General features: G+C 48.7%; 1 protein-coding gene across 5 annotated transcripts in view; it reads right to left on the bottom strand.

Annotated features, from left to right (window-relative positions):
* Arhgef18 (Rho/Rac guanine nucleotide exchange factor 18) overlaps positions 1–24,494 on the bottom strand; it is a 77,142-nt gene that overhangs the window by 33,982 nt on the left and 18,666 nt on the right. For 4 of the 5 annotated variants that reach the window (XM_070002344.1, XM_070002342.1, XM_070002343.1 and 1 more), the window contains 2 exons: positions 23,959–24,061; positions 23,713–23,851 (listed from right to left, as the gene is read on the bottom strand). In XM_070002344.1, the coding sequence (XP_069858445.1) occupies positions 23,713–23,851; positions 23,959–24,061 (242 nt within the window). Of the gene's footprint in view, positions 1–18,514; positions 18,612–23,712; positions 23,852–23,958; positions 24,062–24,494 lie in introns of those variants that run through there. The other variant, XM_070002345.1, reaches the window with a different exon arrangement.

The following is a 24,494-nucleotide window of genomic DNA, read 5'->3' as shown; positions in this document are numbered from 1 at the left end:
ATGTGTTACAAACTCTCTACCTGTGGAAGATTTCGGGCTGATAAGAAATGGACTTCAGGAAAGGCTCTCTCAAAAAAATAGAAAAGTGACCTCTATCAGGGTGACTGGAATTTTTGTTTTGTTTTGTCTTGTTTTGGTTTGTGGTGCTGGATACGGAAACCCAGGGCTGTGTCTGGGTTAGGAATTGCTTTACCACTGAGCTGTATTCTGAGCACAGCCGTTAGCGCAGCATACTCCTTTCAAACATAGCACAAAATGAAATTAAATTTTACAAAAGCAAGATGCAAAATCAAGTTCAAAAAATTCTGGAGCTGGAGAGAAAACCAGAACTACTCACATACTAGGCCATGGGGCTGGGTAGGTGTAGGCCATGCCCCCTCAGTACACTCCCACCACTGAGCCACACCCCCATTAAGCCACACCTCTGCATACAAGCCAAACCTCCATGCTGAGCCCTTTTACCAGTGTTCTTCACTAGCACAGGGGTTCCTGTTTACAATTACAATCACAGTGACTATCCTGGTGGTTCAGTTTCTCATGTCCCTATGGCCCTTGTAAATGTCACTTTAATCATCTGCCTAGGGTGGGACAGAGTCTGACAGCATCACAATTTTACATGCCAGCCTAGTGGGTAACACTAAATTTGGGAGGCAAAGGTTAGAAATGCATTCTAATCCTTTTTTTCCTCTCCCTTCAGTTGGGTGGTTTGAAATCAAGGCCTAGGCACTGTCCCTAAGCTCTTTTGCTGAAGGTTAGCACTCTACCACTTGAGCTATAGCGACACTTCCAATTTTCTGGTGGTTAATTGGAGATAAGAGTCTCACAAGGCTGGGTGCTGGTGGCTCATGCCTAATCCTAGCTACTCAGGAGGCTGAGATCTGAGGATCGAGGTTCAAAGCCAGCACCAGCTCAATCTCCACATTTGAGACTCACATCAGTAGGCTCAAGCACAGGTCCCAGGACATGGGAGAGAAGGGGCTCCCAGACTCAGTTCCTCCAAGGGGCACATTCCTGTCCATCCAGACCACTCATCACTCATGTGAATCCCCCCCTACCCCCCAACCATTCACAAATCCCTTTAGAAGAATATGATGAACATCCTGTGGGGTGTGATCCCAAAGGAGTCCAGATGATTGAGGAGTGAGGGCGTGGTAACAATTACAGTGTTCTTGGAGTGGAAGCTGCAGTGTCAAAATCCTGCCTAGGGAGGTCACTGGGCCCTGCCCTGGGTTTTGAAGCATGAATAGGAAGTTGCTAGGAGAAAACAAAGAAGGGGATAGAACACGGGAGGCTGTCCACACACTAGGTGGTGTGGAGGGGGGAGGTGGCTGGGAATGGGCATCATGGGTGGGGGGCTGGGCAGCAGGGCTGAGCCCCGGCAAGGTGTTTTCTTTTCTTTTTTCACCCCACCCTTTTGCACTTTGAAACAGGAGGGCAGTGTCAGATCCAGGTGACAATGCCTTTAAGGAAGTGAGGGGGTATACGCAGGGTGGGAGTCATGCTAATCACTGGGTGGATAGAAAACTTGGGGGCCACTGAGGCAGGGAGAGGAGGGCAGAGGCAGGCAGAATGGATAGCAGAGCTCTGACCTTGGGCCCTGGAGTTGAGATGCCCCAGGTCCCTTTGCTCAGAACCAGCTGAGATGACTGATGGGCAGGTTTTAGGGATGGCAGTGCTGGGAATGGAACCGGAAGTTCTTACATGCTAGGCAAGTACTCCTGGGCTACCTATCAGGAGCTGTCTGCAACTCATCCTTAGCCACAGAGCAGATTCCTAAGAAGCCCCCTTTGATTAGGCACACCTGCAAGTATAATCCCGGGGTGCAGCCAGGCACCCACTGTAACCTTCTACTTAAGGACACTTTGTATTCTTTCTGTTCCCAGGGCTGTAGATGTCAGAGTCACTTGGGATCACAATTATGCACTTCAAGGACCAGAATGCTAACTAAACTCACAGATCTGTGAGTGTAAAAGACTTTAGGGGCCAGGCACTCATGGCTCACGCCTGTAATTTATCTACTCAGGAGGCTGAGATCTGAGGATCACTGTTCAAAGCCAGCCTAAGGCAGAAAAGTCCCTGTGAGACTCTTCTCTCCAATGAACCACTCAAAAACCAGTAGTAGAGCTGTGACTCAAAGTGATAGAGTGCTAGCCTTAAGCAAAAGAGCTCAGGGACAGCATCCAGGTCCTGAGTTCAAGCCCTGGACTGACCAAAAAAAAAAAAAAAGAGGCCGAAATCTGGGCCTGGGCAGAAAAATTCATGAGATTATTATCTCCAATTAACCACCGAACAGCCAGAAGTGAAAGTATAACTTAAATGGTAGAACACCAGTCTTAGGTGAAAAAGCTAAGGGACAATGCTCAGGCTCTGAGTTCAAGTCCCAGTCCAGTATTAAAAATAAAAAAGAGACTTAAAGATTTCTATAAAACTGAGTCAGAGTGCTGGGAAAACTTGAAAGTGAGTCATTTAAAAAGAAACCACCCAGGGCTGGGAAGGTGGCTCAGTGGTGGTAGAGGGCTTGCCTTGCATGCATGAGGCCCTGGGTTCGATTCCTCAGCACCACATAAGCAAAAAGAAAAAATGCTGGAAGTGGCCCTGTGGCTCAAGTGGTAGAACGCTAGCCTTGAGCTGAAGAGCTGAGGGACAGCACCCAGGCCCAGAGTTCAGGCCCAAGACCGGATCCAAAAAACAAAAAAAAAGAAACCACCCAGGTGACACCTGTAATCCCGTCACTCAGGAAGCTGAACTCAGGAGGTCCCAAGTTCCATCCAGGCCAGCCCAGGGCTACCTAGAGAGACCTCATCTCAAAACCAAACCAAACTCTCCCAAAATATGAGAAAGTGAGCTCCTAGGAGAAATCATTATCATAGTAGTAATGATAATGAGGGGAAAATGGCTGAAAAATTTGGGACCGTGCAGCACTGGGTGGCTTTAGGTCTACGTCCTCCTGTCCACCCCCACCCCCTCCGCCTCATAACTGTGAAGTGAGGAACAACAGCCCATGGAGTGGAGGTTTGAGCAGGAGAGATGGCAGGGAAGTAATTGCACTCATAGGGCAGGCTGAACCAGAAGGTCGGCAAATACAAGCATATTTGTCTATCAAAGTTCATAAAGCACTTAGACACACAACCTTGAAAAAGAATCGCTGGTGTTTTCTGGCTGGCTGACCAGGTGAGGGCCTTGAAGGCCTCTGACTCTAAGGGGCCAGGTGTGCATGGGGAGGAGGGGGGGATGGAGTACAGACGTGCAGGCAGAGGCTGGAGAGGGCAGGTAATGGGCTAGAGGTGGGGGCCTGGCATTTGGGGGTGCTCAATAGGTATTCGCTGGAGAGAGCGGGGAGGGGACTAGATGCCCAGGAGAAACCTAGCTTGGGAGTCCTGTGAGAAAAACAAAATGGCCAAATGGAGGAAAGGTTCTGTACTGGGCCTGAGGGGGTGGGGGTGGGGGTCATACTTTCTCCCTGAAGTTAAAGCCACAGACAGGCCCATGCACAGAGCTGCTGAGCTATCCTCTGGACGGGAGGGTGCTGGTGGGGGGGGCTGGACAGAGGCTGAGAGGTGGTGGGAGAGGTAGAGGGGGTGACTGTGGATTGGGGGGGCATCTAGAAATCCCCTGTGGAACTCTATGCAGTGTGGTACTTGTGAGGGAGGGAAGTAGCTCTTGGGGGGTGGGAAGTGAGGGGTAAGATGGCACCAGAGCTGGGTGCTGGTGGCTCATGCCCATAATCCTAGCTACTCAAGGGGCTGAGATTGAAGCATCATGGTTAGAAGCCAGCCCAGGCAAGAAAGTCCGGAAGACTTATCTCCAATGAATAACCAAAAAGCCAGAAGTGGAGCTATGGCTTAAGTGGTAGAGTGCTTGCCTTGAGCAAAAGAAGCTCAGGGGCAGCAGCTAGACCCTGAGTTCAAGCCAGGGGACTGGCACCTACATAAACCCACAAAAAAGGTGGCACCCAAAACCCAGAGTCAGATGACAATTCCAGGGAAGGGAGGAGGCTTTGTGGAGCTGCTACCTTGGATTAAACTGGGGGTGATGGGGGGAAGTGGGGGTGTTTAAGTGACAGAGTTAATGTGCTGAAGACCCTAGTTTTGTTGAGAGTAGTTAGGAGTAGTTAAGGTAGTGTGGCACATGCCTATAATCCAGGCCATTGGGAAGTGGAGGCATGAAACATGAGTTCCAGGCCAGTCTGGGATATACACCGAGACTCCTCTTCCCAAAAAAACAAAACAAAACACGAAGAAAAAAAATACACCAAGTATAAGGTACCAGGGCAGCCCAATTGGAGAAGGGGAAACATGTGTCAATCAATAGCTCAATTGACCAACATCACCACCACCACCACCACCACCATCACCACCATCACCACCACACGACCACCACCACCACCATCATCATCATCATCACCACCATGATCACTACCATCATTATGGTCATTACCATGGCCAATCTATTGTGAACTGAAATCCCTAGACACATTCCCCTCGCTGTCCATAGGTTTCACTGCCCCATGAAGTGGGGTGATTGCTTGTGGCCCTCAGCTGGGGACAACCGTGGGTCCCAGGACTCTGTGCCCCACTGAGCTCTGCCCCCTCCCCCTCTGGACACAGTTTCTGACTGTTACTGTCCAGGGAAACAAGGGACTCCTGGTGAGGAGCTGGGGAGGGCCCAGAGGCTGCCCCCAATTCCATAGTGCCCAGGGTACCTCATCCCATGTTCCAGTCCACCCCCTCCCCAGCCAGAAAGGCCCAAGAGGGAACCTGAGACCCCAGGTAAGGAATCTAAATGCTTATTACCTGGAGACCCATCTTGTGGCTCGGGCCAATTGAAGGCGCTACAGAGCTTTGCAGGCCCCAGCTCCATCTTCTATTTTTCCTCATCACTCATCAAGCCAACACCCAGACCCACACAAGACTGGCCTGCCATGGCCTTCTAGAGCATTAATTAGCAGCTCTGGGAACTTCCATCTACCTAAGGCCTGGCCAAAGGAGCAGGTAACAAGAAAGAGCGCTTGCCTGGTTCTGTATATTTCTCCTCTGTCCTCCCACCAAGAGCTGGTCAATGGAGGAAGAAGGAGGTCCACTTCTGCTCTCCCATGGCCACTGGCCTCTATGGCCATGAGCCAGAGAGGGCAGGAAGAACCTCCGGAATATGGCAGCCCTGTAATCCTAGCTACTAAGGAGGCTGTGATCTGAGCATTGCAGTTTTAAAGCCAACCTGGCAGCAAAGTCTGTGAGACTCTTATCTCCAATAACTGACTGAAACAGCTGGAAGTGGAGCTATGGCTCAAGTGGTAGAGCACAAGCCTTAAGCCAAAAAGCTCAGAGACCAGTGCCCAGGCCCTGAGTTCAGTACTGAGCAGCGCTCCTTCATGCGTGTGTGCACACACACATATACACACACAAATTGGCACACATGAAGCTGTACATAAGGGTTACAATGCCATTTCCATGCACACATACAATGTACTGGAATCATATTCACCTCCTCTGTTGTTTATTCCTTATCCCTTCTCCTGCCACACCCCAGTAGACTCCCATTTCTCCCATTTACCTTTTTTTTTCTTTTTTGCACCAGTCCTAGGGCTTGAACTCTGGGCCTGGGCGCTGTCGCTGAGCAATTTGGCTTAATGCTAGTGCTCTACCACTTGAGCCATGGCTTTGTTTCCAGCTTTTCTGTGATTAATTTGAGATAAGAGTCTCACCCACTTTCCTGCCAGAGCTGGCTTTGAACCATGATCCTCAGATCTCAGCCTCCTGAGTAGCTAGGATCATAGGAGTGAGCCACTGGTGCCTGCTTCCCATTTACTTTGTGTGTATGTGTGTGCTGGTACTCAAACTTTAACTCAGGGCCTTGCACTCTTGCTCAGTTTTTTACTCACAGCTGCCACTTGAGCCATACTCCTTTTTTGTTGTTGTTGTTGTTTGTTTTTTGATGGTTAATTGGAAATAAAGTCTCTGAGATTTGTCTGTCAGAGGAACTTCCAATCTTGATCCTTAGATCTCAGCCTCCCAAGTAGCTGGGATTATAGGTAAGAGCCACTTATCCTGGCTTCCTCATTACTTACTTTCTTTCTTTCTTTTTTTTTTTTTTTGGTCCGGTCGTGGGCCTGAACTCTGGGCCTGGGCGCTGTCCCTCAGCTCTTCAGCTCAAGGCTAGTGCTCTACCACTTGAGCCACAGTGCCACTTCCGGCTTTTTCTGCTTCTGTGGTGCTGAGGAATTGAACCCAGACCTCATGCATGCAAGGCAAGCGCTCTACTACTGAGCCACCTTCCCAGCCCTCATTACTTACTTTCATAACTTTGGTTTTTTCATTTCTTTCTAGTCTTACAAATCAGAGAAAACATGGCCTGCTTGCTTACTTCATTTAACTGCTGTTTTTTAGCTCCATCCATTTTCCAGCAAAATGATATAATGTCATCCTTCTCAATGACTGAATAGTACTCCAGTGTGTATGTACATCACGTTTTCTTTATCTATATAGCACAGATGGATACCTAGGCAGATTCCATAGCTTGGTTCCTGTGAATAGTACTGCTCTAAACATGAGTGCGCAGGTGTCTCTAGAGTGAGCTGACGTGGATTCTTTTTGGGTATATATCCAGAAGTGAAGCTCGGGCTGCCTCTTCACCCCTCAATTCAGGGCCTCATAGACAGGAGGCCCCGGGTTTTCCCTAAAACTTGAAAACAAAAAACTCAAGCCACTCTTGCAGGGTGACAGAAGGACAAGAGTGAGTCATCTGGGAGCTGCCCGGTGCCAGCTCTCCTGCAGCTCAACAAAAAACAAACACTCCAATTCAAAAGTGGGGACGGAGGACTTGAATAGACACGTCTGGGAAGAAGATAGAGCAATGGCCAACCAGCACGAGAGAAGACATTCAATACTGTAGAAGTCCCTTTCAAGACAGTGAGAGGGGAGGGTCAGGACCAAGCAAGCGCCAAGCGCAAGGCCCTGGGCTCATACCCCAGTAGCACCAAACAATACCAACAACCACTATCACAAGAAGACTGTGCTTCCCTGTACCTGGGGCGCTATTGTCTTTCCAGAACATTCTAGAACATTCCTGAACATGGGAGATCACCAGTGTTGGTGGATATGGAGAAACTCCACACAACTGGTACGGGAAATAGTTTCTCCAGAGAGTCTAGGATACAGTCACTGTATCCTAGAAGCTCTGCTTCTTGGTGCATGTCTAAAATCAGAGCCATGACTTGAGCATAAGATATATACATACCCATGTTCATAGAAACATAATTTATAATAGCCCCATGGTGGGAACAAACCAAGTGTCCACCAACAGATGAATAAGGCAAATCACATACCACACACACATGCGTGTGCATGCGCATACATGCTAGAATATTACTCAGCCTTAAAAAGGACATCTGCTACCTGATGGACTTTCAGGATATGATGCTATGAGAGAAATTAGACTCACAGGACTCCACTCAGAGCAGCTTTTTAGAGGAGTCAGATCCAGAGACAGGAAGTAGGGTGGAGGGTAGTAGTATACAAAGGGGAGGGAGTTAGTATTGAATGGGGATGGAGTTTCAGTGTGGGAGGAAAAAGTGTTCTGGAGATAGCAGGATGGGAACAACTGCAGTATGATATGAATGTGCTCAGGACTGCTGAATTGCACACTTAAAAATAGTGCCAGGTGCTGGCGGCTCACACCTGCAATCCTAGCCACTCAGCAGGCTGAGATCTGAGGATCCTGGGTTGAGGCCAGCCTATGGAGACAAATCTGTGAGGCTTTTACCTCCAATGAACTACCAAAAAGCCAGAAGTGGAGGTGTGGCTCAAGTGCTAGAGTATTAACTATGCCAAAAAAAAAAAGTTGATTGAGAGTGCAAGACCCTGAGTTCAAGCCCCACCCCCCCCCCACACGATGACAAGGGCTTTCTAAAACCCCTTGCTGGAGGAAATCTGAATCTGAAGCCCGTGATCTTGGACTCTGGTTTTCCTCTCAGGAGCCTGGTACCATCCATAGTAGAGGTAGACACAAAAAACAATGTTCTAGAACTTTCTTCCTGCACAGAAACACCATAGATTGCCTGGGTGTCGGGGGCGGGGGCATCTTGAAGACACCACTCCCTACACACCCAAAGCTCTGGGCCTGGACCCCTGGGCTCCCATTCCTTCCATCTCAGAGTGGTAAGAAACACGGAGGCCAAGTGGGCTGTATTTGGAGTCAGTTTGCACAGGGGATAGTAAATCAGAACCATGGCTAAGGATGAGATTAAGTCCCCCAGCCCTCACAAAACAGCCCTCCTCTGTACATGAGGACGCGGGACCACGAGGCAGCTTCATAAGCAACCTTAGTTTTAACATAGCTAAAATAAGTGTGGGAAAGATCAAGCAGCCAGGTGGCCGGGGCTGGCACTGCCTGGGCTTGTCCTGGCTTCCTCTGGCTCCGATTCTACATTGTCTTCCGGTGTCAGGGAGGGCAAACTCTCAATGTCACACAATGGGAGTGTATAAGTGGGTTATTTCTCTTGACCTGGTGCAAAGCTAGGGGCATCCCCAGCAAAACAGGGGTGACCCCAACCTAAAAGCTTTTCTAGAAGGACAGCCACTGCCTTTCTTTCTTGATGGTACTGAGGTTTGAACTCCAGGGTCTCCCACTTGCAAGGCAGATAATTCTATCACTTGAGCCACACTTTCTGCCACCAAAGCCATGCCCACACAAACACGACTACATCCCTTAAACCTAAGCCATGCACCAGCTTTTTTTTTCTCTCTCTCTCTCTGAGTATTTCTTAGTGCCTTTTCTCCCACAGCAGCTGGGATTAGCTACACTCAGCACCTGGCTGGCTTCCTTTTGGACATCTTCAATGTTTAGGTCAAGGCAGCTGTCTGCACAAATGCAAATGAACATGGCTAGACACTATGTTCATGAACACAGCTGTTTCAGAGAACAGTCATTCACATGTGAAATCTTTTCCTGACACCCCTAGGGCCTTATTTAAGGAAGATAGGGAGGAGTGAGAAGAATCTCCAGGTAGAAAATGAAGAGCAAAATGTCAGCAAATGTCAGAAGAGGGCTGGGAAGGTGGCTCAGTGGTAGAGTGCTTGCCTTGCATGCCTGAGGCCCTGGGTTCAACTCCTCAGCACCACATAAGCAGAAAAAGCCAGAAGTGGCTCTGTGGCTCAAGTGGTAGAGCACTAGCCTTGAGCTGAAGAGCTGAGGGACAGCGCCCAGGCCCAGAGTTCAGGTCCCACAACAGGAAAAAAAAAAAAAAAAAAAAAAAAAGGCAGAAGAGAAGAAATCAAATACTTGAAAAGAGCCCATGGATTTTCTTTCTTTCAGCAGAGAGAGACAGAGAGAGACAGAGACAGAAAGACAGAAACAGAGAGACAGAGACAGAGAAAGCATTCTGTCACAGCCAGAAAAAAAACCTGTTTGCCTTCAGAAGAGTTGGGTAATGGTTCAAGGGCATGGCATTTCTGGAAAGAGAAAGAGAGAGAGAGAGACAGAGAAAGAGAGAGAGAGAGACAGAGAGAGAGAGAGAGAGAGAGAGAGAGAGAGAGAGAGAGAGAGAGAGAGAGAGAGAGAGAGAGAGAAAACTGGGATGGAGGTGAGGGTCACAGAAAAGCCTGGAAAGACCTGTCCCAGGGGACAGTTTCAGGCCTGAACTTGCCCAAGGTGGGCCTAGCTGGACAAGTGTTCAAAAGGTCCAGTACTGACACACACTTTCTCACACACAAAAAATGAATGCACCCCAACATAAAGGAGGGTCTCCATGGGGGAAAGGTAGATTTGTTAACACACTGCTGGGCTTCTGAGACAGCTAGGAAGGACTCTTCCTATCCTCTAACCTGTGGCCTTCACTGAACTCACGCATACAAAAAAAAAAATCCCACAGCCCCGTCCCTAGAGGCCATAAAACTGTGACTCAGAGGATTACTTGTTCAAAGTACATGATAGGCATTTGTGGAATTATACCAATGAAATCCCCTTATATGATCATATATGCTAAAAACAACAACTCATGATGTTTAAAAAAAAAAATCACGAGTCTACAAGAGTAGGCAAATCCCAGTTCCTGAAGTGCATGCTTGCTTTTGTAAATAAAGTTTTATTGGAACATAGCCATGCTCATTTATTTATATGTTGTCTGTGGTTGGTCTTTGGCTCAATGAGATTCTGCCATTGATGCTGTGTGTCAGCCTCAAATATTTATTACCTTGCTCTTTTCCCTCTACATTATGGTTCGGAATGTTCTATAAAGGAGGGCCTAGTCCTAAACCATCAGATGTACTGGGCAGGGCTCTTGTGGCACCAACAAGCCTTGAAGTGCAAAAGGGATTAAATGAAGGAAGCACAAATTGGATTAACTGTGGGGAGTCCAGTACTGAATTCCAGAGAAATCGCCTACGCAGGGGGGGGGGGGGGAAGCTGGGAGCAGGTGGCACCCAGGTGCAGCTCCGGTTCTGACCAGGCTAAGAATGCCCGGTGGATGGCCAGCTTGAGGGTAGGAAAATTCCAGAACCTTGCAAAGAACTCCATTAGTATTCTTTTTACAACTGCAATGGTAAGCTTGCACAGATTTTAATAAACCCTATGTCTCAAGGTCAGATGGGAAACTAAGGTTAGAGGTTGGGACAATTTTTTTTCATTTGGAAACCTATACAAAACTTTGCCCTTCCTCTTTCCCTTTCTTCCTCCTCCTCCTTTCTCTCCCCTGTCTGTCTGTCTGTCTCTCTCTCTCTCTCTCTCTCTTTCTTTCTTTTTGTCAGTTGTAGGGCTTGAACTCTAGGCCTGGGTGCTGTCCCTCAGCTCTTCAGCTCAAGTAGTGCTCTACCACTTGAGCCATAGCACCACTTCTGGTTTTCTGGTGGCTAACTGGAGATAAGAATCTCATGGACTTTCCTGCTCGAGCTTGTTTTGAACCGTGATCCTCAAATCTCAGCCTCCTGAGTAGCTAGGATTACACGCGTGAGCCATGGGTGCCTGGCTCTCTTCTTCTTACTAAAGATATACATTCTTCTGTGTCCCCCAGACTGGCCTTGAACTCCTAGGCTCAGCTAATCTAGCCCTCCTGCCCCAGTCTCCTGAGTAGCTGGGATCGTACCACAATGTCTGGCTTAATTTTAGTGAAGCTGATGTTTGATTGCATGGGGGTGGGGACAGGGACAGGGATGGGACAAGACAGGTTGTACAGGTATAAAATGGCTGAGTATTGGGCCAACTGTAATATCAGGCTTCTATTTATACTATTTCTAGCAAATTATCTTCAGAGAATATAGATTCTGATGCTTTTCAGAAAGAATACAACTGCTCTCCATATGACCTGATCTTTCTTCTAAGTACAACTAAGTGGTTCCTATGTGAGCCAAAGTTCCCTCATTTTAACTTCAAAATGATGGAAAACTGCCAGGTGCTGGTGGCTTATGCACATAAACCTTAGCTACTCTGGAGGCTGAGGGTCCGAGGATTGTGGTTTGAGGCCAGCCAAGAGCAGAAAAGTCCATGAGACTCTTATCTCCAATCAACCAGCCAAAAGCCACAAGTAGAACTGTGACTCAAGAGCAGGCACCAGCTTAACAAGTACAAGGCTGGCCCTATGTTCAACACCTAGTACTAGAAAAAGAAAAAAACAAACGACATTGACAAAACTTTATAGATTCTCGTGGGTCACTATCAAAATTTTCATTTTCATGATGGTCAACACAAAACAACCATCTGAAGAGGCTATGACAGAGCCCCAGAGGCTCTGTCTCGGGCCCATCTATCGGGTAGACCCTTCCAGAAAGCACAAACAGGAGAACTGTTTGTTGCCCAAACTCCTGGGAGCAGGCTGCCTGCTGCCATCCCTGTGCTCCACGCCCTGCTCCCTGGGAGATGAGAGGGAGTAGTGGGCCAGGTTTCAGCAGGGGAAGAACGGTGGCCTGCAGGAGGCGCTGCTCAGCACTGCCGAAACCTTCATGGCAGAAGGGAGGCCTACAAGGGAGGGCAGGTGCAGCACTCCTCAAGCAACAGACAGGTTCAACCTGGACATTCTGGAGAAGAAAATGTGATGTGTGAGTTTTCTACAGCCACTGGAACAACCAGATAGTTGCTGAAAATGCCACAAATGACCATATAGTGCCACTCAGCCAATCCTGGATAATCTCTTCATTTAAGAACCTTAATTAAATCACATCCACCAAGTCCCTTTAGCTACATGGGATGGCAGGTCTTGGGGGAGCATGGGTATTATTCTGTCTACCATGTTGGCAGGACAGGTGGAAATTACAGAAAGACAAAAGACCTTTATGTTCCCCAGTGTCTGAGGGGACACTCCACTCTCCAAGGACAATGCACTGGCCCCTGCCAGGAATGGACAGGGCAGTGGGAAGACTTCCCCGTTACAGCCCTGGGTAGGGTTCCCCAAATCTGGTAGCTTTTGTAGCAGTCAGCCACCAAGTTTTGTTGGTCAGTCGTGTGGCTTGAACTCTGGGCTTGGGCACTGTCCCTCAGCTCTTCAGCTCAAGGCTAGTGCTCTATCACTCCAGCCACAGCGCCATTTCCGGTTTTCTGGTGGTTAATTGGAGATAAGAGTCTCATGGACTTTCCTGCCTGGGCTGGCTTTGAACCATGATCCTCAGATCTTAGTCTTCTGAGTATCTGAGATTATAGGCGTAAGCCACCAGTGCCCACCTAGCTACCAGATTCTTTACCTCCTTCCTCCCCCTCCTTACTAGCCTGCTATGACACTCAAACTGCCCTACCCCCACTCTGAACTTTATTTATTTTGGAGGGATGAGGGTTTTCAGGCTTCACACTTGCTAAGCAGATGTTTCTACCAGGACACACACACACACACACACACACCAGTCACACACACACACCAGTCACACACACACACACACACACACACACACACACACACACACACACACACACACACACACACACACACACACACACACACACACACACACACCAGTGCTTTTTTGTTTTGTTTTTAGAAAGCGTCTTATGGTCAGCACTGAGGTGTGACTGTCCTATCTCTGCCTCCTGAGTAGCTGAGATTATAGGTTTATGTGACTGCACCCAGCCCACATGATATGTTTTTACTAACATTATCCATGAATGTGGTATATCGTTGTGGATGATGACTCCCAGAACTCTAAATTACGCTTGATCTTGTGCTCTGAGAGAGCACAAGGGATGGCCATGCTGCTCATGCCAACAAATGGGGGAGCATTTGCAGGCGGAGGGGTGAGCATGTTGTCTGAGGATGACCCAAGACAGCTAAGGAGTCTGGGCCTATCCTCTGTCTCTCCTGGGGTCATTAGAGGAAAGTGTCCCCTGTATGCTGTCACCTGGGCTTTCTCACATCGACCTTCAAGCCGGTGTGAATTCGAACTCTCCCCACACTGCCCATTTCACAGGTCTCCATCTGCCAGCAGCAGCCAGCATCAAGGCTTGACCCAGCCCCAGTCTCTTCAGGGGGCTCTGGGAGCTTTCCTGGGGGTGGGGGTGGGGGAGCTGAGGTGGCATCTGAGAAGTGATTATCCCACATCTGTGTCTCAACCCTAAGCATCCTGGACCATGGTGGGGACTGGAGTCCATAACTGACTTTATCCCCTGGGCTTGGAAATACAAAGGCAAAAGGGAAATACAAAATGCAGTCAGGTGCCAATGGCTCTATAGTCCTAGCTACTCAGGAGGCTGAGATCTGAAGACTGCAGTTCAAAGCCAGCCCAGGCAGGAAAGTCTCTGAGACTCCTATCTCCAATTAGCCAGCAAAATGCCATTAGTGGAACAAGGTGCCGATGGCTCATACTTGTAATCTTCCTAGCTACTCAGGAAGCTGAGATCTGAGGATTGTGGTTCTGAGCCAGTTTGGGCAAGAAAAGTCATGAGATTCTCATTTCTAATTAACCATTAAAAATAAAGCCAGAAGCCGGTCGATGGTGGCTCACGCTTGTAATCCTAGCTTCTCAGGAGGCAGAGATGTGAGGATCACAGTTCAAAGACTTATTTTTTATTTTCATTTTTTTTCTGGTTCTGGGGCTTGAACTTGGGGACTGGATACTGACCCTGAGTTTCTTTTGCCCAAGGCTAGTGCTCTGCCCCAGTGCCACATTCAGCTTTGTCTAAGTAGTTTATTAGAGATTAGAATCTTACACTTTCCTGCTTGGGCTGGCTTTGAACTGTGATTCTCAGATCTCAGCCTCCTGAATAGCTAGGATTACAGGTGTGAGACACCAGGGCCTGACTCATGGGCCTCATACTCCAATGAGCCACCTAAAAGCTAGAAGTGGGACTATGGCTCAAGTCTATGGCTCAAGTGGTAGAGGGCTAGCCTGGAGTAAAAAAGCTAAGGGACAGTGCCCAGGCCCTGAATTCAAGTCCTATACTAGTGCATGCATGTGCGTGGGTGCATATACATACAAACATACATACCAAACCAAAAACAAAACCCAGGGTCTCCTTAGGTAGCCCAGGACATGCTGCCCTCAAACTCATGATCCTCTTACCTCAGCCTCCAATGGGCTGGTATTAAGGGTATGCAGCACAACTCTCCACTCTAAATGCAATGTTGCTCTTCAGAAGAATCTCAGCAAATTAGTTACCTGTAAACACTGCATAACTGGAATGTCCCTGTGTGTAGGATTGTGCTGGATTCTTGCCAAGTAATTTGATGTGGTCCTCCTAAATCCATCATGATGGAGGAGGGGCTGCTAGCTTAATCTGCACCTCTCTTTTAAATCCTCCTGAAACCCACCCCCAAGTACTACAAACTGATTAACTTTTTTTTAAAGTCCTGGAATTAGATACTGGTGATAGTTTCACAAGACTGTGTAAAATGAACTTAAAAAAAAAAATCATTGAATGGTACTTTTCTTTTTGTAGTGGTATAACATTGTAATTCAAAATAAGACACTTGAAAACAACAGATAAAGAAGGGTGCATTTGAAAAGGTTGAATTTTATGGCAAGTGAATTGTATTCAGTGAAAGTTACGTTTTTAAACAGTGGTGTAAGTTTTAAAATGTAACAATCCAGGGCTGGGAAGGTGGCTCAGTGGTAGAGTGCTTGCCTTGCAGTTATGAGGCCCTGGATTCAATTCCTTAGCACCACATAAGCAGAAAAAGCCAGAAGTGGCACTGTGGCTCAAGTGGTAGAGCACTAGCCTTGAGCTGAAAAGCTGTGGGACAGTGCCCAGGCCCAGAGTTCGGGCCCTACGACCAGCAAAAAAAAAAAAAAAGTAACAATCCCCACTTACCACCTTCTTCCCCACCCTGTATCTGTAATCACAGCTTCCAGAGGCTGAAATCTGGAGGTTCAAAGTCAGCCTGGGCAGGAAAAGTCCATGAGACTCTCATCTCCAATTAACCAGCGAATAAAAAAAGTAGGAAGTGGACTTGTTGCTCAAATGGTAGAGCACCAGCCTTGAGCAAAGGAGTGGAAAGCAAAGCTAAGTGACAGCACCTAGGCCCTGAGTTCAAGTCCTAAGTACCTGCAGGCACGTGCACGCACGCACATACACGCACACACACACACACACACACACACACACACACGTAACCATCCACTTTATGCTCTCAGCAAAACCTTCCATCATTTTTCACTCTAAGATGAGAAATCAGTACAGTTAGTAGGCACCAGTGGCTCAGGTCTGGAATCCTAAGCTGGGATCTGAGGATTGTAGTATGAATCTAGCCCAGGCAGAAAGGCCTATGAGACTCTTATCTCCAATGAACCACTAAAAAGCCACATGTGGAGCTAGACCCTGAGTTCAAGTCTCAGGACCAGCACCCTCCTCCTCTCTGCTCCACCCCCCCACAAGAAATCATTTGCTACTTTGAACACCATCAACTACAATTTTACACATAGTTGAAACTATGAATCTATCCTTAGGAGAGCAGAGCAGGCACCAAGGTGAATGGTTCCCAGCCCATTTGGCTGGAATAACAAAAGCAGACAGCAGGAAGGGCAGGTTCGTAGAGACAAGGGGAGGACATTATTTTTAAAGAGTTTTTCTCTCTCCCCTCATTAACTACATTCCTCCTCCCTGGAGGGGAAAAAAAATTCCTCCAAGCAGCTCTAAAGCTGCGACTGGAATTGTTTTGAACTAGAAGAGTGAGTTTTCCAATCCAAGTAGCTCTTGATTGCTTTGGAGAGAAGGTGGGGGGGGGGGGAAGGAGGAGGAATGAAGAGGTGAAATTTACTTCACAAATAATAAAGAAAGGACTGTCTGCCCTTAATAAATAAAGGTCTTTGGGTCTTTAATGATTTAAGGCTGTCTGGTGACAAACACTGTTGCAGGAATGACCTATTAGAGTTTGAAGAAATGGCAATCCATTAGGACAGAAGTCACATTACTTCACAACTATGTTAAACACGTGCTGGGTAAACAGAAGCGGGAGACACAACTAGTGACCACAGCCCCAGTGCCTGGGGCTTGGGGACAAGTCTGGTAGCCTTTCAGCCATAATTGCTGCTACAAGACAGGACAACTTACATACCATTTCAACTTGCAAACACAACTTAAGAGAAACAGGAAACAAAATATTAAAAGATGACAGAATTACCTCTTCCCCTTTTTTCTACTGTGTTCTACTTAAAACAATACAGGATCAAGAGGGTAGGTAGCTCAGTGGTTGAGGGTTTGTGTAACATGACCAAGGAGGACTTTGGGTTCCAGCCCCCAGCACCACAGAAATCAGAAAGTAATTAGCCCAAGGCTGGTGGCTCACACCTGTGATTGAGGCTAAGATCTGAGGATTGCAGTTCGAAGCTAGTCCAGGGAGGCATACATGCGACTCTTATTTCCAATGAACCAGCAAAAAGCTGGAAGTAGGCCAGAAACATGGCTCAGTGGCAGAGCACCTGCCTAGTACAAAACAAAAGCTGCAAATTGAGTTGTGGCTCAAGTGGCATAGTACTGGATTTGAGTGCAAAGGCTAAGGTACAACTCCCAGGCCCCGAATTCAAGCCTCAGTACAGGCACCAACGAAAACAAAATAAAACAAACAAAAAAAACCCCAAAATACAGAATGGAAAGAAGGAACGAAATGAACGAATGAGCTAGATAAAATAAGCTCTATAAAACTGAAACGAATACATTTACAAGAATAAAATTAGTGATGCATTCCAGCTGTTGGCTGTTATTCCCTCTAGAACAAATGTCTTTTTTTTTTTTTCTTGTTCAGAAGGGCTTGGTAACTCATAGAAATAACAAACTATGTAAACCCTAACTGGTCCAAACAACAGACAAGGTATTTCTATTTCCTGGGCTCCTATTTATACAGACTGTAGTCACCTGAAAATACAAATATAAGAGCAGGCCATACATGTTATATAACATTCATTTAGCATTTGCCATATGCCAGGATGGAACCTCCTACCAATCCCCCCTATTCCCATTCTAAAGATTGTAAGGGGGGAGCAGGGAAGATTGAGGTTTAGGGAAAGTTCTGTGGCTAATACATGGTGGCATGGGACCCCTGATGCCGAGGACACCACTGTGTGACATGTCCCCTTAGAGTTCTGGGATTAATTATTAACTCAGATTCCAGCAAAGTTCACACACACACACACACACACACACACACACACACACACACACACACACCTCCTCCTGTTCCCCCATCCAGCAAAGACACACACACACACACACACACACACACACACACACACACACACACACACACACACACACACACACACACACACACACACACACACACACACACACCCACCTCCTCCTGTTCCCCCATAAATCACCTTGGTCCCTAGGACTGTGCACGCATTCCCAAAGAGATGAACGGGTGGGTTTCAAAACCACAGATTTTGGGGTTCCATCGTCCCCAGGACGAGCAAAGGAGGTACATGTGGACTCAACTCCTGAAGAAAAGTTCGGCCATCTAGCTGTGCCACAGATCCCTTCACCTAAGGAGAAGAAGCCAAGCGGACAAGCAAACCCGCCTGGGACCAAGGCCTGGCTTCCCACTCCAAGATCAAAGTGGCCCTGAACACACTGAGATGTCCACCAAGAAAGATCCCCGCGCCCCCCTCAATGAGCCAGAAAGAACCCCAAAATACCCACATTGCACTCGTCCTGTTTGTTACCCAAACGCTCAACTGGCTGGAGAAGACACCTGTTCCGGGATATCTTAATGCCTCCTTCTCCCCACCCCGCCACTCCACACACGCAGGAGAGGCCTCAAGTATTGGGGTGCTGTTATTATGTGTGGGTGTTACTCCCCCAACCCTTGATCCTGTCCCAGTAACCCCGACACCCGACTGACCTTCCTTCTCTCCTACCCAGGAAGACCGTGGGCTCCGTCTGCACCTCTGCACCCCGCTTTCTTCACCCAGATCTCCCTGGCTCAGGAATCGAGGGGGGCGGCCGGGCCCCGCGGCGCTTGCCTTGCAGGGGTCTCCCCGGGGGCCCAGCGGGAGGCCTGAGGTAAATCGCGGGGGTCCCGAACCCCATCCTCTGGCCGCCCCCGGGAGGGCTTATACACGTCCTCTTGCACCCCATTTCCCTTAGAATTGCCCCGCGGCCGCCTCACCTCGGCCGCGTCCCTTCCTCAGGCCGCCCGCTCCTCGGTCACTTTCGCCGCCGCCAGCTCCGCCGCCTCCCGGCCTCAGCCGAGCCGCAGACGCCCGCCCTGCAGAGCCGGAAGCGGGAGGCCGCGCGGAGAGAACTACGCATGCGCGACCACGCCCTCTGCAGGGGGTGTGGTCAAAAGGGGGCGTGGTCCCAGTACGGTTAGGTCTCTTTGCACCTGGGACTTTGCCTTAGGCTGAGTTCAGGTTGAGTCCCGGGTGGGGCGTCGTCCACTAAGCGGCGTCGTGGGGAGCAAGACGAAAGCAGGAGGGTCCTTTGTGGTGAGGGTGAGGGGGACCCCCCCAGGGGGCCGGTTAGTTGGGTGAGGGTTTTTGTTGTTGTTGTTTTTTAAAGGAAATGGAACAGCCATGCGCTGGTAACTGTTCAAGCCTGAAATTGTAGCTACTCAGGAGGCTGGGATTTGAATATCGCAGTGCAAAGCCAGCCAAGGTCTGTGAGACTTATCTCCAAAGAAACACCAAAAAAGCCATAAGTGGAGGAGTAGCTCAAGTGGGTCAGAGCTAGCCTGGAGCAAAAAGGCTAAGGGACAGCATCCAGGCTATGAATTCATGCTTCAGTACCACCACCACCCCCTGAAAAAGAGTAAACAGGATAAGGGGGACCTCCATATAAGCCAATATGGGGAGTTTTGAACAGGGAGGACCCTCAAAGGAGGGTCGAGGGGCATTTTGTGGGGTCATTGATTAGTAGGTCTGGGGAAAGAACCTGAGGAGAGGGACAGGGCCCACAAGGACTTGGGATTTAGTGGATTTAGGGACCCTCTGAGGGAAGAGTGCAGTTAGGAAGATCCTCAAGAGAGATTGGAGGGGCTGGGAATATGGCTGTGGCAGAGTGCTTGTCTAGCATACATGAAACCCTGGGTTTGATTCCTTAGTACCACAGACTCAGAAAAAGCCAGAAGTAGTGCTGTGGCTCAAGTGGTAGAATGCTAGCCTTGAGCAAAAGAAGCTCAGGGATAGTACCCAGCCCTGAGTTCAAGCCCCAGGACTGGCCAACAACAACAAAAAAAAAAAAATCAAGAGAGATTGGAGGTGTCGGGGAGTATGTTTTGTGGATTAGCTAATGCTTTGTGGATCTGGGAAGGAGTTGGATGAGGTATCCATGGGATGGGAATACTCAAGGTGGGCAAAAAATAGGGTTTGGAACATATTGTAGAGTCTATTGAAGCCCTGGATATTTAGCAGGTCTAAAGAAAGAATCTTGGAGCCGGGCACTGGTGGTTTAGGAGGCTGAAATATGAGGATCATGGTTCAAAGCTAGCCCAGGCAGGAAAGTTGTGAGACTCTTATCTCCAATAAACCACCAGAAAGCCAGAAGTGGCGCTGTGGCTCAAGTGGTAGAGCTGAAGAGCTGGGGGACAGCACACAGGCCCAGAGTTCAAGCCCCATGACTGATGAAGGAAGGAAGGAAGGAAGGAAGGAAGGGAGGGAAGGAGGGAGGGAGGGAGGGAGGAGGGAGGGAAGGAGGGAGTGGGGAGGGAGGGAGGGAAGGGAAAGGAAGGGAAGGGAAGGGAAGGGAAGGGAGGAAAGAAAGGAAGAAAGAATCTTGGGAGAGAGCAGTAGGACTGGTGTTGTCTTGAGGGAATCAGAAAGGCCTGGAAGGGTCTGCCATCAGGTATCTCTGGGGGCATTTTGAGTCTTAGTTAACAAAGGAGGCTCCTCTGGTGGCAGGGAATTTGAGGGGGGAATTAAGAGGGTGTGATATTTGCTATAAAGCAGACCTAGGACAAATTAATCACCTTCCTGGCATGTGGTCAGATCTCAGACACAGACAACCCAGACAGGTACCCCCAAATACTCCAAACAGGGTTCCAAGTGCCCCAGAATATGTCAGACACCCACCCCAGGTCCATCAGAAAGTCTAAAGCTAACATTCAGAATCTGAAAAACATGTTCAAAGTAACCATTCATCCATCCATTCACTCATCCATCCACCCACCCACCCCCCACCCCCCCCACACACATCCATCTATGCATCCATTCATCCATCCACCCATCCATCCATCTATTCATCCATCCACCCATCCATCCAACTATTCATCCATCCACCCATGCATTCTTTCATCTATCCATTTATTCATCCATCCATCCATCCATCCACACACATCCATGCATCCATTCACTCATCCATCCATCCACCCATACACATACACAACCATCCACACATCCATTCATCCATGCATCCTTTCATCCATCCACCCATCCATCCACACACATATCCATCCACAGGAGGCTGAGATCTGAGGATCATGATTCCAACCCTACCCAGGCAGTTAAGTAAACCAGCAAAAAGTCAGATGTGGAGCTGTGGCACAGGTGGTAGAACACAAGCCTTGAGCAAAAAGGCAAAGGGACAATACTGGTCCAAAGCCCTTGTAACTGGCACAAAATTAAAAAGTGTGTTTTAGACAAATCAAGCAATGTAATGGGGAAGATTCAGGCTCCTAGTTCAAATCCTGACCTGGACAAAAACAAGTGTCTCCCAGAGTTGATATCTTACCTGGTTGCCAGTAAGGGTTACTGAAGTCATATCTATGTTGAGCACTTTAGTTCTTGAGATATTTGCAAGCACTCAGTACAATAAAGCTACACATTGTGATTATGTATGCAAAACCTGGGATTGTAAAGTGTCATTTAGGAAATTGAACACTGCTGGAAGGAACTCTTATCAGTTGTGGCTATATTGGTAAGGGGTTTATTGATCTCTAAACTATAGTAAGCCACCCTCCTGGGTCTGCCCTGCTTACTGCTTGATTGTCTGGCTTAGGGATAAGCTAGTGGTTTCTTTCTCTTCCCTCCTTTCTTCCCTCCCTCCCTCCCTCCCTCCTTCCCTCCCTCTTTCCCTCTCTCCCTCCCTCCCTCCCTCCCTCCTTCCCTTCCTTCCTTCCTTCCTTCCTTCCTTCCTTCCTTCCTTCCTTCCTTCCTTCCTTCCTTCCTTCCTTCCTCCAGCTTTCTAGGGACAACAGTCTTGAGCCACTGTGCCCAGTTACTGTGCTTCCCCCACAGCTGGGACAGCAGGCATGCACCACTGCACCGCACCCAGCCATTGGTTGAGATGGAGTCTTAGGAACTTTTACATCTGGGCTGATTCCCCTGATCTTTGCCTCCCAAAGCAGCAAGGATTACAAGCTTGAGGCAGCATGCCTGGCAGAAAACATTTTCTGTAAGCAGCCCTCCGGTAAAGATTTCCAACTTTGCTGGTTAGTCTGGAATCTCCTCAATTTGAAAGCTGAGACAGACAATCTACATGAAGCGGGCACTGCTGTCCCCAACAAAACCTTCTTAATAAACACTGAAATGTGAATGTCATGCCATGTTTGTGGGTCCCCAAATGATCATTTTCAACCATTTTAAAATGGGAAAAGGCCTGGGCTCCAGTGGCTCGTCTGTAATCCTAACTACTCAGGATGCTGCGATCTGAGGATCAAGGTTGGGAGTCAATTGAGGCTGACTTTCTCATGAAAGTGATGAGACTCATATCCTTAATTTATCACGCCTCCCCCCACCCCACAAACTGGAGGAGGAAGGTTCAAATTCAGCCCAGCAAAACAGTCTCTGTGAGACTCTCATCTCCAATTAACCAGCAAAAAGCTGGACCGGAGGCATTGCTCAAGTGGTAGAGCACAGCTGTGAGATAAGGTCTCACTTGGCATCACTGGCATTACAGGCACGTCCCACCAAGTCCAACTTTCCTTCTGTGGAGATCAACTTTTACAGACTTTTCTGTCCAGGCTGTCCTGATAACCATAATCCTCCCAATCTCAGCCCCCATATTGCTTGGGGTGACAGGTGCACACCATATCACTCAGCTGTATGGAGAGGGATGTTGTGAACTTTTGTGCCTGAGCTGGCTTCAAACCATGATCCTCCCATTCTCAACCTCTTAAGTAGTTAGGATTATAGATCAGTGCCACCTCCAATCAGCTTTTGCCTTTGTGGTACTAGGGATATAGCCAAAGGCATAGCGCAAGCTAGGCACCAAGCCACACCCCCTACGGTGGAGCCACGCCCCCACTTCATGCCCCTACAGCTGAGTCTCACCCTACTGCCCTACCACTGTGCTGCGCCTCCCGTCCTCTTAGCACCTTTACAACAGGAATCGTGACATCGTTGAAACTTTTTTGTTGTTGTTTTGGTGTCAGTACTGGGGCTTGAACTCAAAGCCTGGATGCTTTCCTTGTGCATTTTTTTTTTTTTTTTTGCTCAAGGCTGGCCTTCTACCACTTGAACACCAGCTCTACTTCTAGTTTTTTTTTTGCTACTTTGAGATAACAATCTTACCGACTTTCCTGCTGGCTTCAAACTTTGATCCTCAGATCTCAGCCTCCTGAATACCTAGGCTCACAAGCGTGAGCTACCAGTGCCCTACATTTGAAACGTTTTTGTGTGGGGAAGTCAAATCTGTAGAATGAACTTAGGGCCTTGAGCCTGAAGGCAGGGGCTCTATCACTTGAGCCACGCCCCTACTGCGTAAGCCACACCTCCTATCACTAGGGCTACCCTCTATCATTGAAGCCACACCCACCAACTGAGCCACTTCCCCATCGCTTAAGCCACACCGCTGAAACTTGAGCCACACCCTATCATGCAAACCATGCCTCTTACCACTTGAGCCACACCCCCTTCACTCAAACCACGCCCCTGCAACTTGAGTCACCCTTCATACCACTTGGGCCACGCCCACACCATGCAAAGTCACACCCCAACGCTTAGCCACACCCTCTTACCCCTCAAGCCACGCCCCCAACAACTCAAGCCGCGTCTCTGGGCTCTCTTGATACTTTCCTCTTGGAACTCCATCCTTAGTTACTGTGCGGCCATAATCGGTGTTTCAGCCAGTAGGTACAGAGTAGTACTTTATCACAGTACCCCCTCCCTCCAGCTAATGCACACCCTGCGTGGAGTCTCATTTTGAGGGTGATACCTGTGACCACCAAAGTCGAGGCAACAGGAATTTCACCTGTCTTGAGGTCACCCAAGGGCTCCCCCATCCTCAGCAACCCATCCTGTGTCCTCCATCTGCCCACAAGGTTGAACAAAGATAGGCAATGCAAAGGTGACCACAGGACTGACGGGAAAGATGGGAAGACAGAGGCTGTTGGTGGGGGGGGGGGGGGGGAGACTGGAATGGTGGACTCACCAGAGCTCAGCGAAGGCTTGTCACACAAGGGACAGCTGGAATGGCCGGAGAAGGTGCCTGGTACCTGCTGGTGGCCGTTGGCACACTCACGCCTCTCACGAGCATCCTGAGCCTTGTCTCTGAGAACTAGGCTCTTCCCCTGCATAGGATAGCAATAACTTGAAATCCCTGGGCTCCCAGGTCAAGGGTCATCTATGGAGCTGAGGAGGAGGAAGGAGCCCCTCACCCCTGCCCAACCCTCCTGACCTTCTCCTTCTGCCTGGTGACCCGGCTGCGGAGTGAGCTCAGGCTCCGCTTCACCCGGGTGCTCTTGTCTGTCTTCTCATTCTTGCTTGCGCCATCTTCGTTCCTAGGGGACAGGAAGATTGACAGTGTTGTGGGGGGGGGCGCCTTGGCATCCCACAATTCTGGAATATGCCTCCCCACATCCTTGCTCCTTTCTTCCTTTTTTTTTTTTCCTTTTGGCAATTGTGGGGCTTGAACACAGGGCCTGAGCTCTGTCCCTGAGCTCTTTGGCTCTACCACTTTGAGCCACAGCTCTACTTCCAGTTTTCTGCTGTGTAATTTTGAACCGCAATCCTCAGATCTCAGCCTCCTGAGTAGCTAGGATTACAGATGTGAGCCACCAGCACCTGGCCTTTCTTTTCTTTTTGAACGCAGGTCCTCATACTTGCTTGGCCACCATAGTCACACCCACAGTCCAACTTTTTGGTAGTTAATTGGAGATGCCCAGGAGACCTCAAAACGCTGGCTCTCAGCTTCCTGAGGAGGATTATAGGCAT

Source organism: Dipodomys merriami, unplaced genomic scaffold (assembly GCF_024711535.1).
Source record: "Dipodomys merriami isolate MVZ:Mamm:240054 unplaced genomic scaffold, mDipMer1.0.p SCAF_6, whole genome shotgun sequence".
NCBI lineage: Eukaryota > Metazoa > Chordata > Mammalia > Rodentia > Heteromyidae > Dipodomys > Dipodomys merriami.
The sequence above is the reverse complement of the archived record's forward strand: the minus strand, read 5'-3'. Positions and strand labels throughout refer to the sequence as shown.